The sequence below is a fragment of the Phyllobates terribilis genome, unplaced genomic scaffold (assembly GCF_046119375.1).
Source record: "Phyllobates terribilis strain yellow unplaced genomic scaffold, ASM4611937v1 Scaffold_1__5_contigs__length_1240528914, whole genome shotgun sequence".
Lineage (NCBI taxonomy): Eukaryota > Metazoa > Chordata > Amphibia > Anura > Dendrobatidae > Phyllobates > Phyllobates terribilis.
The window spans coordinates 1,145,390,176-1,145,407,636 of record NW_027362761.1 but is presented as its reverse complement, the minus strand read 5'-3'; the positions used below and the strand labels follow the sequence as shown (position 1 = coordinate 1,145,407,636).

The 17,461-nt window shown below is 43.6% G+C and overlaps 1 protein-coding gene across 2 annotated transcripts in view; it reads left to right on the top strand.

The window, feature by feature from the left end:
* The first annotated feature begins 9,224 nt into the window (after nucleotides 1-9,224).
* The window catches only part of SORCS2 (sortilin related VPS10 domain containing receptor 2), a 1,226,315-nt gene continuing 1,218,078 nt past the window's right edge, over nucleotides 9,225-17,461 (top strand). The window contains exon 1 of one of the 2 annotated variants that reach the window (XM_073647901.1): nucleotides 9,225-9,631. In XM_073647901.1, coding sequence (XP_073504002.1) covers nucleotides 9,329-9,631 — 303 coding nt within the window. In that variant the 5' untranslated portion in view covers nucleotides 9,225-9,328. The remainder of the gene's footprint in view (nucleotides 9,632-17,461) is intronic. The other variant, XM_073647911.1, reaches the window with a different exon arrangement.

Below are 17,461 nucleotides of genomic sequence, written 5' to 3'. Positions count from 1 at the left end.
AACTACAATGCACATGTATTGACATTGATGAGGCCATATGAACCGGTGAAGTAATTGAAGACAGGTAAAAGATCCCATATAAATTCATGCCAAGAGTTTGTGGTCAGCCACATTAAATTTAGGAAATTCCTTTGTACCTTTTCTGATAAAGACTCCATTATGATAAAGGCTTACGGTTAATATATTCAGTGCCGTGTTCTGTTTATCTTGCACCCACCATGGTAGGAATTTCATGAATAAAAATTAATCATCCGAGTTGCCAACACAAGGGTCAGAGATGATGGCTGCCATGCTGGTGCTGCATGTAGCATTTCGGGAGTCAGCTGCGCTCTCTCCGTTCACAATGAGCAGAATACACGGCATATCGATCACACTAATTGTACAGAGCTGCAGCTTTGATCTGCTGCTCTGAACAAGATACATATGTTTAATACTTTATTTATTAGACCCTCGCTCACTTCTAATTTTAGCTGAAATCAATCACATTTTTTTTATTAAAAACAATAACAATGTGAAATTAAATAATATACACTGCTCAAAAAAATAAAGGGAACACTCAAATAACTCATCCTAGATCTGAATGAATGAAATATTCTCATTGAATACTTTGTTCTGTACAAAGTTGGATGTGCTGACAACAAAATCACACAAAAATCATCAATGGAAATCAAATTTATTAACCAATGGAGGCCTAGATTTGGAGTCACCCCCAAAATTAAAGTGGAAAAACACACTACAGGCTGATCCAACTTTGATGTAATGTCCTTAAAACAAGTCAAAATGAGGCTCAGTATTGTGTGTGGCCTCCACGTGCCTGTATGACCTCCCTACAACGCCTGGGCATGCTCCTGATGAGGTTGTGGATGGTCTCCTGTGGGATCTCCTCCCAGACCTGGACTAAAGCATCCACCAACTCCTGGACAGTCTGTGGTGCAACGTTACGTTGGTGGATGGAGCGAGACATGATGTCCCAGATGTGCTCAATCGGATTCAGGTCTGGGGAACGGACGGGTCAGTCCATAGCTTCAATGCCTTCATCTTGCAGGAACTGCTGACACACTCCAGCCACATGAGGTCTGGCATTGTCCTGCATTAGGAGGAACCCAGGGCCAACCGCTCCAGCATATGGTCTCACAAGGGGTCTGAGGATCTCATCTCGGTACCTAATGGCAGTCAGGCTACCTCTGGCGAGCACATGGAGGGCTGTGCGGCCCTCCTAAGAAATGCCACCCCACAACATTACTGACCCACTGCCAAACCGGTCATGCTGAAGGATGTTGCAGGCAGCAGATCGCTCTCCATGGCGTCTCCAGACTCTGTCACGTCTGTCACATGTGCTCAGTGTGAACATGCGTTCATCTATGAAAAGCACAGGGTGCCAGTGGCGACTTTGCCAATCTTGGTGTTCTGTGGCAAATGCCAAGTGTCCTGCACAGTGTTGGGCTGTGAGCACAACCCCCATCTGTGGATGTCGGGTCCTCATACCACCCTCATGGAGTTGGTTTCTAACCGTTTATGTAGACACATGCACATTTGTGGCCTGCTGGAGGTCATTTTGCAGGGCTCTGGCAGTGCTCCTCCTGTTCCTCCTTGCACAAAGGCGGAGGTAGAGGTCCTGCTGCTGGGTTGTTGCCCTCCTACGGCCCCCTCCACGTCTCCTGATGTACTGGCCTGTCTCCTGGTAGTGCCTCCAGCCTCTGGACACTACTCTGACAGACACAGCAAACCTTCTTGCCATATCTCGCATTGATGTGCTATCCTGGATGAGCTGCACTACCTGAGCAACTTCTGTGGGTTGTAGAGTCCGTCTCATGCTACCACGAGTGTGAAAGCACAACCGACATTCAAAAGTGACCAAAACATCAGCCAGAAAGCATTGGTACTGAGATGTGGTCTGTGGTCCCCACCTGCAGAACCACTCCTTTATTGAGTGTGTGTTGATAATTGCCAATAATTTCCATCTATTGTCTATTCCATTTGCACAACAGCATGTGAAATTGATTGTCAATCAGTGTTGCATCCTAAGTGCACAGATTAATATCACAGTAGTTTGATTTACTTGGAGTTATATTCTGTTGTTTAAGTGTTCCCTTTATTTTTTTGAGCAGTGTATTTTTATGCAGTGTCCATTTATTATTACTTCTAAACAGTAGCGTAGCCACTGGGAGTAGCAGAAGGGGTGGTTGCAGTGTCAGACTGGGGTGCCAAGGACCCACCAGCAACCAACTCCAGGGCTCCCCCTTTTCAGCTACATGCAAATGTGACATTATCCTCAATCACAAATGTATATAACAATGAACTGGGTAGATTGGTAAATGAATAAGTTGCTGCATTTGTCTGTACATAGTAATTCAAGTGTATTGTGCCAACGACTGCTCATATAAGAGGGTGGTGGCCCACCGGAGGATTCTCCTGTTCTCCTGTGGACCAGTCCAAGACTGGGCAGTTGCCCTCAGCACATTCACAAAGAGGGGCCCAACCAGAGCATTCACCAGTCTTAACTATATCGGCGTGAACAACAGACAATACAGTTAACCCTGCGGTATAGCAGAGGGACATGGTCTCCCTGCCCTACCGCATCCATTCTGTAGGTAGAAGATCACTTTAGCCCTTTGGCTTACAGAATGGCTGGAGTTCGCACAGGATGTCAGAGTCCTGCCGCCAGTGGCATGATGTCATTAATGCATGGCTCTGCCTGTGCCGAGACACTGACAGTGCTGGAGATGTTGACTGTACCCAGGATCTGGGATTAGGTGAGTATAGGGGCACCAATTTACTAAGACTGGTGTAGTACACGCCAGTGTGAATGAACGGGTAAGCAGAGTCAGAGATACACACCATTTAATGAATCAGGCACATCTTACAAGTGGCGTGCGGCTCCATGTAATTCTCCAGAAATCTTAGGTATGCCATTTCTGTTAATGAATTTCCGCATCCCCATCCCAATTCAGCTCTCCCCATTTTGGCGGAGCTGGGTAGGACTTCATGCTGTATGGTGGGGCCTACTGTGTGGCCATTATACTGTGTGTGAGGGCCATGCACTATTGCTATTTATTTATTTACTGCAGGTATTTGTTCATTTGGGTTTTGTCTTGAGTTTGGTCTGTTTAGTGGCCAGTGTGAACATGCGCTTACACGCTGCATGCACAACAACTTATATTTCAGTTCATTGCTTTTGGTTTCTAATTCTGTCACTATGTCTGACGCAGGGCAGCAAGGGTGGGCTAGGCCGGGCACATTTGTCCCCTGGGCTGGTCCCTCCATTGATGGTCCTGAATGATATAAGTGGTTTGGCGGCTGCACAGGATCGAAGCGCTCAGAGGGTTTATGGATGTCCAAACCACTCACTTGTCTGGATGCAGTGCCGACAGCTGCAAACACTTAGCTGTGGAAGGCCGCACTCACTCAGAGGAGACTTGAGTGCGGGACTCAGGAGTCCCTCAGTGATGGTGTCCTGGGGATGCTCTGCAAGGCAAAGGAACTACTGATTCCTTCTGATTTCCTGTTCCTGCTCTCCACTGTTTGTTCAGGCTGCACTGGCTTGATATAAATATACTAGCTATTGAATCCGTTCTACGCCCAGGTGGCGAGCATTTTTATTGGTATATGGTCTCCCATGCTGGTATGTGCTGCCCCCCTCCTGGTATCTGCGCTATCTCCATCCTGTCTCCACCATCCTATCCTGGTGTGCATGGCACCCCTCACCCCCAATTCTGGTATGCATGGCACCCCTCATCCCAAATCCTAGAATACATGGCACCCCTCATCCCAAATCCTGGTATGCGTGGCACCCCTTATCCCCAATCCTGGTATGCGTGGTACTCCTCACCCCTATCCTGGTATGCGTGGTACTCCTCACCCCTATCCTGGTATGCGTGGTACTCCTCACCCCTATCCCGGTATGCGTGGCACCCCTCACCCCCAATCCTGGTATGTGTGGCACCCCTCACCCCCAATCCTGGTATGCATGGCACCCCTCACCCCCAATCCTGGTATACATGGCACCCCTCACCCCCAATCCCAGTATGCATGGCACCCCCCACCCCCAATCCCAGTATGCATGACACCCCTCATCCCCAATCCCGGTATGCATTTCACCCCTCATCCATATCCCGGTATGCATGGTACCCCTCATCCTGGTATACATGGTGCCCCGCATTCCTATCCTGGTATGTATGGTACCCCTCATCCCTATTCTGGTATGTATGGCACAGCTCACCCCCCAATCCTGGTATATATGTGACGCGCCCCCTGGGCTGTGGGGTACTCGGTGCCGGGCCGGTCGTTGCTAGGGGAGATGTCACAGTGGCGGTGATCCGGTCCGTGACCCAGGGCAGTCAGTAAAAAGGGGATTTTATAGTTTTTATGTACAAAGTTCGTGATGCCATCTGTGGTATGCGGCTAAAGGGAGCCACCGCTGCGGAGCAGTCCTCTGGAGCTGATGTTAGTGCAGCAAAGCTGGTGTGGCTCTCCACAGGTAGAGCTTAGCTCCAGGGCAGTGTAGATGTTATAGGTGATGCTGGGCGTTGTAGTGCAGGGTTTGATGGCACAGCAATAATCAGTCCACAACTTAATGGCGGTTTCCTCTTATCTTTACTGGCAGTGATTAGGCAAACCGGGACTAGGGTACTGGCTAGAAGTGGAAGTCCGGGCAGCCTGGAAGCAAGTAAGGAATCCACCTCACCAGATGAAGTTGGAGGCCTTCCCTTTCCACTAATCTCTTTGGCCCTGCTGCTTGTAGCTGTGCTGTGGCCCTCGTCCCTGAGTGCAACGTCTTTGTGCTCACCCGTGTGGCAGGCAGCTCGGACCTTGCTGATGTGTTGCTCCCACGTGGCGGTGCTGGGCCCTGCGGTGCTGCTGAACCTCCGGGCGTCTGATGGGGCCAGGAGACCTGCAGTTTCCTGCCCTCCGGTTTCTGCTGCTGGGCCTTCAGTGCCCCACAGCCTCGGACTCCCGTGTCCGGTTCCTCTGTGGTGGTTCCTTCTGGGGTGAACTGCCGCACAGCTCCACTCCCCAGCTACTCTCTCGTCGACGTCCTCACTTCAACTCCTCACACTAAGTCAAACTAACCCCGTCCCCATATCCCAGTTGCCAAGGGGAGGTGCTCCCCTTGTTGGTCTGGAGCCAGGACAGTGTTGCATGCTTAGCAAAACCTAATTAGGGAACCCATGCTTGCTTCCAGGCATGGCATCACCTTTTGTGAGGGAGGCAATGCCACTGTGGCAACCGGACCCCTGGGGTGCCACATATGGCACCCCTCACCCCCCAATCCTGGTATGCATGGTCCCCTCACCCCCCCCAATCCTGGTACGCATGGTCCCCTCACCCCCCAATCCTGGTATGTGTGGTACCCTTCACCCCCCAATCCTGGTATGCATGGTCCCCTCACCCCCCAATCCTGGTATGTGTGGCCTCCTCATCCCTTTCACGCTGTACACACATACAAAAAAATAAACACTTATACTCTCCTTTCTTCCCTGTGCTCCAGCGCTGCTGCGTCCTGTTCTGCCGGCGCCGGAGCTCTGTGCTGTCCGGCGCCATTTTGCTGAAGACACACTGCAAATGTAGCGCTATGCGCATGCGCCGATCCGACGCCTCACTCCTGCCCCGGTCTCCGGTGAAGAGAGGCGCTGCAGCAACGCTCCTCCCGGTCAGGTAAGTATCTAAGTATGGTGCCAGAGATCGCGATATGCGTTCAGTGTCTACGCATGCTGCGATCTCCAGTGCCATGCACACTCCTCTTACCTGTAACGGCTGGATGCGGTCTTCTTTCTGGAGCCAGACTGCGCGTCACGCATGCGCAGTCTACAAAGGCTTCAGACAGAGACACGCATTCCCAGTTATATACATATATGGTTCTGTGTGTATGTATGTGCTTGTGTTTACCTGTGTATGTAAGTGTGTAAGTATGTATAAGACCTGTATATGTGTGTACGTCTGTATGTCAGGCTGTCTATATGTCTGCATTGGTATATAAGCCTACATATATGACTATATGTATAAAACCAAAGCCTCCACATTGAACCTGAATATACAGTTAGGTCCATATATATTTGGACAGAGACAACATTTTTCTAATTTTGGTTCTAGACATAACCACAATGAATTTTAAACAAAACAATTCAGATGCAGTTGAAGTTCAGACTTTCAGCTTTCATTTGAGCGTATCCACATTAAAATTGGATGAAGAGTTTATGAGTTTCAGCTCCTTAACATGTGCCACCCTGTTTTTAAAGGGACCAAAAGTAATTGGACAGATTAAATAATTGTAAATAAAATGTTCATTTCTAGTACTTGGTTGAAAACCCTTTGTTGGCAATGACTGCCTGAAGTCTTGAACTCATGGACATCACCAGACGCTGTGTTTCCTCCTTTTTGATGCTCTGCCAGGCCTTCACTGCGGTGGTTTTCAGTTGCTGATTGTTTGTGGGCCTTTCTGTCTGAAGTTTAGTCTTTAACAAGTGAAATGCATGCTCAATTGGGTTGAGATCAGGTGACTGACTTGGCCATTCAAGAATATTCCATTTCTTTAATAAACTCCTGGGTTGCTTTGGATTTATGTTTTGAGTCATTGTCCATCTGTAGTATGAAACGACGACCAATCAGTTTGGCTGCATTTGGCTGGATCTGAGCACACAGTATGGCTCTGAATACATCAGAATTCATTCGTCTGCTTCTATCCTGTGTCACATCATCAATAAACACTAGTGACCCAGTGCCACTGGCTGCCATGCATGCCCAAGCCATCACACTGCCTCCGCCGTGTTTTACAGATGATGTGGTATGCTTTGGATCATGAGCTGTACCACGCCTTCGCCATACTTTTCTCTTTCCATCATTCTGGTAGAGGTTGATCTTGGTTTCATCTGTCCAAAGAATGTTCTTCCAGAACTGTGCTGGCTTTTTTAGATGTTTTTTAGCAAAGTCCAGTCTAGCCTTTTTCTTCTTGATGCTTATGAGTGGCTTGCACCGTGCAGTGAACCCTCTGTATTTACTTTCATGCAGTCTTCTCTTTATGGTAGATTTGGATATTGATATGCCTACCTCCTGGAGAGTGTTGTTCACTTGGTTGGCTGTTGTGAAGGGGTTTCTCTTCACCATGGAGATTATTCTGCGATCATCCACCACTGTTGTCTTCCGTGGGCGCCCAGGTCTTTTTGCATTGATGAGTTCACCAGTGCTTTCTTTCTTTCTCAGGATGTACCAAACTGTAGATTTTGCCACTCCTAATATTGTAGCAATTTCTCGGATGGGTTTTTTCTGTTTTTGCAGCTTAAGGATGGCTTGTTTCACCTGCATGGAGAGCTCCTTTGACCGCATGTTTACTTCACAGCAAAACCTTCCAAATGCAAACACCACACCTCAAATCAACTCCAGGCCTTTTATCTGCTTAATTGAGAATGACATAACGAAGGGATTGCCCACACCTGTCCATGAAATAGCCTTGGAGTCAATTGTCAAATTACTTTTGGTCCCTTTAAAAACAGGGTGGCACATGTTGAGGAGCTGAAACTCCTAAACCCTTCATCCAATTTTAATGTGGATACCCTCAAATGAAAGCTGAAAGTCTGAACTTCAACTGCATCTGAATTGTTTTGTTTAAAATTCATTGTGGTAATGTCTAGAACCAAAATGAGAAAAATGTTGTCTCTGTCCAAATATATATGGACCTAACTGTAGTTCCTAAAATTGTCTGAATAGTAAAGTGCTGCAGAATATATAAATAAAAAGATTATTATTATTACTGAAACAGTCTTCCAGAGTTTTGACCAACTATTCGACTTTTCTCTGATTTTCTCGTGCTTGTTGCAAAAAGTTCTTGTAGGCCAATTGTCAGGTAGTGGTGGCTGTGGCCTGATCATCTGGCATTGGGAATAGAGTTACCGATTCAGCATGAGGGATGAAGTGGTCATTGGCTCACTGGCTTCCAGTAGTGGTCCAAACAGCTCCATATACACCATCTTCACCTGCACCTACCCTTTGAGTGCAGAAAATCAGCTGCGGATTCACAACTTATTCTGCAACTAATTATTATTTATAGTTATTTTGCTGCGGTTTTGTAGATATTATGGATACCATACTTAGGATTGTGCCCTTAGGTACTTGGGATCGTACCCTTAGGTACTTAGGATTGTACACCTAAGTACTTGGGATTGTACCCTTATGTGCTTGGGATTGTACCCCTAGGTACTTGGGATTGTACCCCTAGGTACTTGGGATTGTACCCTTAGGTACTTGGGATCGTACCCTTAGGTACTTGGGATCATACCCTTAGGTACTTGGGATCGTTCCCTTAGGTATTTGGGATTGTACCCTTAGGTACTTGGGATCGTACCCTTAGGTACTTGGGATTGTTCCCTTAGGTATTTGGGATTGTACCCTTAGGTACTTGGGATCATACCCTTAGGTACTTGGGATCGTTCCCTTAGGTATTTGGGATTGTTCCCTTAGGTACTTGGGATCGTACCCTTAGGTACTTGGGATTGTTCCCTTAGGTATTTGGGATTGTACCCTTAGGTACTTGGGATCATACCCATAGGTACTTGGGATCGTTCCCTTAGGTATTTGGGATTGTTCCCTTAGGTACTTGGGATCGTACCCTTAGGTACTTAGGATTGTACACTTAAGTACTTGGGATTGTACCCTTATGTGCTTGGGGTTGTACCCCTAGGTACTTGGGATCGTACCCTTAGGTACTTGGGATCATACCCTTAGGTACTTGGGATCGTTCCCTTAGGTATTTGGGATTGTACCCTTAGGTACTTGGGAATGTACCCTTAGGTACTTGGAATTGTTCCCTTAGGTACTTGGGATTGTTCCCTTAGGTACATGGGATTGTACCCATAGGTTCTTGGGATTGTACCGTTAGGTACTTGGGATTGTTCCCTTAGGTACATGGGATTGTACCCTTAGGTATTTGGGATCGTACCCTTAGGTACTTGAGATTGTACCCTTAGGTATTTGAGATCTTTCCTTTAGGTGCAGCAGGTGAAAGGTGAAGCTTTGCCTTAAAGCCTGGTCACAGAAGGGTTCCTATTGTACTGCTAAGTATATGTTATATCATGTGAGTTGGGGATGTACATAGCACTACCAGGACTACTGTACTCTGGTATCTGCTACAATGTACACTACAGAGGCATTGCACACTTTCACCAGCAGATGGCGCCCGCATTCCTTTTCCACTGACAGCTCCACTTGTGAAAGCTCAGTGTTATCCAATGTAAGGAGGAAAACCTTGCTTTGTTTGCAATCCCACCCTCTCTCTCCAGTATCTATCTATCTGGCATACACATCCCCTGCCTGTCACCAGCCACATCAGAAGAGGAGCATGGCACTGAGGGCACCACTTCTTCCTCCTCCTATGGGCATCCTGTGCTTTGCCAGCCTTTCCCTGCTGGTGCAGCTGGTCCAGGGCACAGGCTGGGTGAGCAGGAGGAGTGCACGGGATCTACAGGAGGCTGCGAGCAGAGTTGATGGGAATGGGGTTAGTGAGGATGCTGCTGCTCCAGCTGGCCGCTCCGGGAGGGCTGCAAGCAAGGATCACATCGCCATGCTCAGCACCTCGTTTGTGCTCAAGGGGGACGCATCTCACAACCAAGCCATGGTGCACTGGACCGGAGAGAACAGCAGCGTGAGTCACAGCCAGCATTACCTCTGCATGGGATTAAGGCTACCTGACACCTGACAAATGTCACTCCCTATAGCCATCAGTAGTACTATGGCATGCCAAGATATCAGTGCCCACTGGCATGTGTATGCCCTGCCACAGTTAGATGCTCTAGTATGTGCACTGCAAACAGTTAGATGCCATGGTGTATACAGTGCCACATTAGTGCCATGTACATCTATGTATACTGCCAGAGTTATCCTGGTACAGGTCCATATAATGCCATATAAATGCCATGTACATATATATATACTGCCAGAGTTATCCTGGTACAGGTCCACATAATGCCATATAAATGCCATGTACATCTATATATACTGCCAGAGTTATCCTGGTGCAGGTCCATATAATGCCATATAAATGCCATGTACATCTATATATACTGCCAGAGTTATCCTGGTGCAGGTCCATATAATGCCATATAAATGCCATGTACATCTATATATACTGCCAGAGTTATCCTGGTACAGGTCCATATAATGCCATATAAATGCCATGTACATCTATGTATACTGCCAGAGTTATCCTGGTACAGGTCCATATAATGCCATATAAATGCCATGTACATCTATATATACTGCCAGAGTTATCCTGGTGCAGGTCCATATAATGCCATATAAATGCCATGTACATCTATATATACTGCCAGAGTTATCCTGGTACAGGTCCATATAATGCCATATAAATGCCATGTACATCTATGTATACTGCCAGAGTTATCCTGGTACAGGTCCATATAATGCCATATAAATGCCATGTACATATATATATACTGCCAGAGTTATCCTGGTACAGGTCCACATAATGCCATATAAATGCCATGTACATCTATATATACTGCCAGAGTTATCCTGGTGCAGGTCCATATAATGCCATATAAATGCCATGTACATCTATATATACTGCCAGAGTTATCCTGGTGCAGGTCCATATAATGCCATATAAATGCCATGTACATCTATATATACTGCCAGAGTTATCCTGGTACAGGTCCATATAATGCCACATATATATATATATATATATACAAGCACTGCCAGTTAAATACCCTGGCATATATACAAGCACTGCCAGTTAAGTACCTTGGTATAGGTGTGTGCACAGAGTTAAATGTCCTGGCACAGGTCTGTGCAGAGTTAAATGAGTTGATGTCCTGAGTACATATACTGTACATGCTCTGCTATGTGCCCTGATAGATGCCTATGTACTGCCAGGGCTACCAGCTCACTTACACATTGAGATGTTGCCCACTTATATGTATATGTTGTTTCCAGCTGTAAATGCCTGCTTACTGTACATATCTAGGAATACTCACTTCCTTATCCATATGCCTGCTTTGACTATATAGTTGGAGAGCTAAATGTTCATGCCCATTCACCACATCAGTAAACTTATCCACCAATATACTCATTAATATGCCCACCTAGGTGCCCTTGCAGTACAGTGGTGCCCTGTGGCATGTGTGTGACTGACCTGCTCCCTTGTGGTTGCCATCATTGACGTTGCTGCTGGTTGGTCACTACTATGTACTTCTACACTCGCTGCCCATCAATCTATGGTGACACTTGTCAGACTTGATGTATGATCTGCTGCCTCCAGATAACAGGGGGATGTCGCTGTGCTGCTGCCGATCATTCCCTGGGGGTCACCATTGTTTCTCATGATCTGGTATAAAGTATATGATATATCTGGACTGGTTGGGATACAAGTTACCCCCCATATTGTTACTTTTATTATTGCGCTTTGTTATTGTTATCGCATTGTTTATTCTGCATATTGTATATGTTATTAATGCATAAAGGTCATCGGGGGTCTCCATATAGATGATGACATACGTGATTGGTTATTCTTGTCTCATACTTCTCTGGGGGTCTCAATGTCCCACCTTGATCCAGGGAATAAACACCAGCAGTGCTGTATACTCTCCCTGGCAGGAATGAGGCCATTCATACTTCATGGGTGTGATTTTTGCTTGGAAAGTTGTTGCACTCCAACCATTGGAGAACTACAAGTGACAGGAGGCATGGATAACTGTAAATGTAGAATGTATCTGAAAAAATATGGTTTCTCGTGCATTGTATTTTTTATGGTCTTTGATTGATTTGCAATCACTTGTGGTGTCACATAATGTGAGATAATCAGGTGAAGAACTGGATGGGAGCCAAAACTTTTCAGGAAAGTGGAAAGTTAATCTCTCCAGTGACAGGCTTTGTAGCATATGGACCGGTGTGGGAACAGTGGGTCCCCCTAGCTGTGGGACCCTTAATGTACACAGGTCATGGTATGTGCAATAGAAATACACCGCATTTTCAGAAAATCACGGCAAAAAATACGCATTGGGAATTCATTGTGTGAACACAGCCCGAGGCCTCATTCATATCTCTGATTTTTTTTCCTGCGTATAAGAAAATAAGACCAATTTTTCTGATCAGACTGTGATCAGTGTCGTCCGATTTTCTTGTACGTGGAGAAATTTAAAAAAAAAGCTTCTCCATCTTCTCTGTTCTGACAATCTGTGAAAATCATAACGCACTCATATGTTATCCTAGATTTTTTTTCATGGACCCATAGACTTGCATGGTTGTTCGCACATGTGTCCGATATTTTCTGGTGAACGTTCAGTCCGCGGGAAATAAATCGGACCCATAGACTATCACAGGTACGAGTGCTAGCCCTGAAAACCGCGGACGTGTGAATGAGGCAAAAACTTGTTATTCCTGATGGAGATGACTGAGGAAATTACACAATTTACAGAAACTATAAATCATGTGCAACAATCACACAGAAAGCAAAGAAACTCTGTATGATCAGGATATGTGTATGACGTGGTTGCAACAATAATGGAAAATGATTAATATTTAGATGTAAATAATAATCAGCTCTATAAATAATTGCATAGGATTGTGCAGCGACGTTCCTGTAATCCGGCATTTAATACTCCGGAGCCTGTTTGTAGCTCTGGGCAGTGAGAACTAATGAGACCCCCCTGATTGAAATACTATTGGTTTTTGCAGCTTTTTCCAGCAAAACATGATACTACCAGGAGTTATCAAAAGGCAATGTGTTATTTGAGGGGTTTTGTACTTTTTTGGGAGGGTTGGGGGTATTCCTTGTGTTTTTTTTTTTTAAATGCCTCGTTCTCTAGGCCTCTTATTTCTTTTGTCAGGCACTTTTCCAAGGTTCTCCTTATAAAATAAGTACCGGTAGTTCCTCAATGTCTTTTAAATGAATACCACCTAGTGGTGCAGGAGTCTTCATGAAGTCACATTCAGTTTGCTTGAACTGTAAAGACAGCGGATTTTCCATACAAAAAAAAAAATGCATAATTTACGCTTCATGTGAACATGGCCTAGTGGATCATTTTGTGTTACTATTTTAATTTGGTCTTATAGTGTTACTGTTAATAGACTGTATACAAGAAACTGTCCAATTATCCAGAAAATTGATAATCTACCATCTATTAAATTATTATTGTATTCTGTCTGATGTCAGTATATATGTATAAATCACTACCCCAAGTACATTAATTATATACATATGTGTGTAAATATATATATATATATATATATATTATTGTACTATCTTTAACTATGTTACTTATGACTATTGTATATGAACCTCTAAATTGTAAAGTGCTGCAGAATATGTTGGTGCTATATAAATAAAGACTATATGTGTGTGTGTATATATATATATATATATATATATAATCTACTAATAATGTAATAAGCCGGTTTCACACATCTGGTTTTTTTTCGTCAGTGTGCTGGATCAGATTTTCATTCATTTTTGTGGGTTCTGTCTTTAATCGGACATGTCTCTATTTTCATTCTTTTTGCAGACAATTTGTCTTAAAAAAGACCCTGAACTGCCCCCAAACATCATAATGGGTGCTTGTTCTATCCATAAGAAACATAGAACGCGTACATGAAGAATTGTTCCGTTTATTAAAGGGGTGGTTCATTCAGAGAAGAAACGTCTGCGCTCACTCTATGTGACTGCCTTAATCGTGACAGTGTGTGTTGCGCACACTGTCATGATTTCCCTATATACCGACTAGGCTTTCCTCCGCTTTTCAGTATTCTAGCAGAGGAGATTGTAGTCACAAGACCACAAGTATGGCAATGCCCACCAGGCCGGGGGTATTTTTTTTTTAATCAAAAATACGCAGTGCAAAAAACTCACCAAAAACTCATTGTGGGAACAAAGCCTCAGACTAGAAAACCTCTTTAATAGGACATTCAGCAATTTATATACGGCAAACAGTAAAATATCTATATATATTTATTTATATATATAGAAAATGTTCACTCTATGCTATTTATTGATGATAATTATATTCAGAATTATCAGTCTACATTAAATATACTGGTTAATAGGAGTCCGCCATATAATATATTGTTAGTATCTGTTTGATGTGTGGTAGTCCACTGTATCTTACTACTAAAGAAATAACCATCATAATAATATTAATCAGCATCACAAAATTTCTAAAAAATAGCCATAAGATATAATAATATGTTAGAAATTGATAGAATAATTTTCTATTGCTTTTAGGATTTATCTTTTTTTTTACTTACAATGTGTTCTTCTTGCCCCACTACTTTTAGCCATACGACATATTGTAGGGCAATGAATAGTACTTTGAGTTGCCTGTGCGCAACTTGCAGATTTGTCACTTTTTTTTCTGCACAGATTTGTCACAAAACCTGAAGGGTTTCCTTTTTACCAGTAAATCTTGAAGTCTCATGCACAAGTTGCTTATTTATTTTTTCCTTGCAGATTTATATCTACGACATGTCAATTCTTTTCAGTTTTTGCGGCAGATTTCACTTTATACTAATGAGTGCAGCAAAAACGCGCCTTTTTTGTTACGCTGCTAGAAGTTGATCAGACGAGGATTACAGGCCGCTCTCTGCTTTCACAGTTTACAGGGAGCAAAAAAAAAAATCCAAAAATCAATTTTCTAAAATTAGACCAGAGAGCTGTAATCTGGGACCGGTCATGTGACTTCTTCAATCATTAGCTTTGGGTCAACTTAATTAATGGCCACTTTATTCCGCGCGGGCTCGGTAGGCCAACAAAAGCGTGACTAGTGCGGTATGTCAAATGGGCTGAATCGTTCATTTAGCAAAAAGTGCTCCTATCTGCATAATGCTTCCCGCTGCTGTGCGTCTTCATCCTCCTCATGTAGGGGGAGGGGATGCAAATTTAACCCTGTGCTGGAAAATAAATAAAAAAAAATATCTCAAGTTACGGAATGATTTGATATAGGACAAGATACCGAGGGGATCTCATAGTAATTACTGCTGACGAGATCCTGCACATCCACTGCTGCTAGAACTGTGACAAACATAGCTCTGCTATCTTGGCAAACGTAGCTCTGCTACATACGTATATATTGATCTCTCTCGCTCTTTCTCTATAATCATTTACAAAGGTAAAAAAAAAAGCTGCGATTCAAATATACAAACTGTTATCCCCCTTCATTTTAAAGAGACATGGATTTCTGCCCTTAAACAAATACTTTGCTAATATGATTGTTCCTTTTCCTTACAGTAGCTCTTTAGGAAGGTCTGTAGCAGCTGAAGTGTACATTATGATGTTCTGCAGCAGCTGAAACACATATATATTTATGGTTTACATAACAGTTTAATATGTACCGGAACTACCCTGATTCTCATGCTCTGTAACATTCTCTTTGAGTGGGCGGTTCTTCTTTGTCAGCATTCTGCCAGCACTATCAGACCTGGAGCCTCCTTTCTATCACTGCCTAACATTCATTGTCCCTGCTCTCTGTTATGAGTACATGATAGATATATGAGAGCAGGGGCAGAGAGACAAAGATCATCCCCCACTACCTGTAGTCTGTCATGGTTTATTGGCTTCTAGAGACAGATTGATAACTGGCAGTGGATGGCAAGTTAATCAGAAGGGAGACACCTAGTGGATGGCACTTTAAAGTGATTCTTCAGACTGAAAATGTAATTTTGGGTAAATTAAGTACACTGTAATATCGTTCTTTATTCCATTGGCTATCAGATGAGCCTACGTATTGATATGAACTTCTTCATTAAAAAGGAAGGAACCTCTGCACGTCTCTCAATTAGTGGTTGGAAAAAGAGAAGAAAATTCCTGCAAAACTAATTTGTGAGAGTCTGCTGATACTTACTGTCTAAGGCCACGTTCACAGGTTCAGTATTTGGTCAGTATTTTATATCAGTATTTGTAAGACAAAACCAGGAGTGGGTGATAAATACAGAAGTGGTGACGTGTTTCTATTATACTTTTCCTCTGATTGTTCCACTCCTGGTTTTGACTTACAAATACTGATGTAAAATACTGACCAAATACTGAACGTGTGAACATGGCCTAAGGCCTAATCAATGAGATCCAAATGGACACAAAACCCAGTGAAGTGATGAAACCCGTTAGTTCTTACCATCTGGGCCACCATCAAATCTGATTTCAGACATGTTTCTGAATGACAGTGATGTTTAAGGCCCAGTTCCCACATATAGGAATGCTGCGGTTTTTCTTCTGTTTTCCACAGGTATCCTTACCATAATATGCATTAGCAATCTACTCTATTTATTGCGTTTCCATTTGCTTTTTTTGTGTTTAAGCTTTCTTTTTTTAATGGATTTTTAGTGCAGATTTAACTCATCCTTTTGATAGCGCATTTATGTAGTGCAGCGACTTTGCTGTTGCACATTTAGGAACCCAACTGCAATTTTACAAGCATTGTTTCTGCGCCCCCATAGGATGTTTTTTTTTTTTTTCTATGTTTTTAGTGGACAAAATTTTCTGCTTTAGGGCTCACTCAGGGGTCAGTATTTTCCACGTATGAGAAAAACGGACCGATTATTTTGATCCGAGTTTGGTCTGAGTATCATCAATTTTTCTCGTACATGGAGAAAAAGAAAAAGTTTCTCCACCTACTCATTTCTCACAGTCCGTGAAAATCGGACCGCACTTGGATACCATCCGAGTGCTGTTTGATTTCTTCACACACCCATAGACTTGCATTGATAATTTTGATCTGACACTTGGTTGAATACTGGACATGTCTCCATTTTTTTAAAATGGCCCACTCGGTCCGAGGAAAATATCAAATGCGTGAGCAGCCCCATAGACTGTCATAGGTACAAGTGCAATCTGTGTTATTTTTCAATATATTTATTTTGTATATTTATTTATACAGGACTGTTTACCAGATGCGATACTGCAGAGAACATGTCATGATAATCTTATTAAAAAAAGTAGCAGTTTATTATTGGATTGTCCATGCAAAAAAAATAATTGCAGCAAAACATAAAATAGTTGAAATAGTTACAAAGAGATTGTCCATTGAGATTCATCCATGAGTGCCCATCTGGGTAGCACGTCTCAGCTACTCACCCAGGCTATCAAAATACTTCATGAGCTCATGTCTTTGTGTGTTTAAGTCCAAAATGCCATATGATCAGGAACACATGTCAAGCTTTTATCCATCTTTCCCGGGATCCTGAATGGTAGTTTCGTCTGTCTGTGTCGAGCACGTGGGTGAGGCCTACATGTCAGATGTGCAGACCCTCCGTCTAATGTCAGTGTGAAGTGGAAAGCTGAACCCCTCCCTGTGTCTCACGTGGGTTATATATGTCCCACATAGCACCTGTTTTTCTATATATGGCACTAACCATTTTCCCTGAGCTAAGTATACAAGAATAACACATATAATGTCAGCAAAACCTACCATGCCGCTGATGTAATCTATGCAGTACAGAATTGAGATTAGAAATCAATATTTGATTA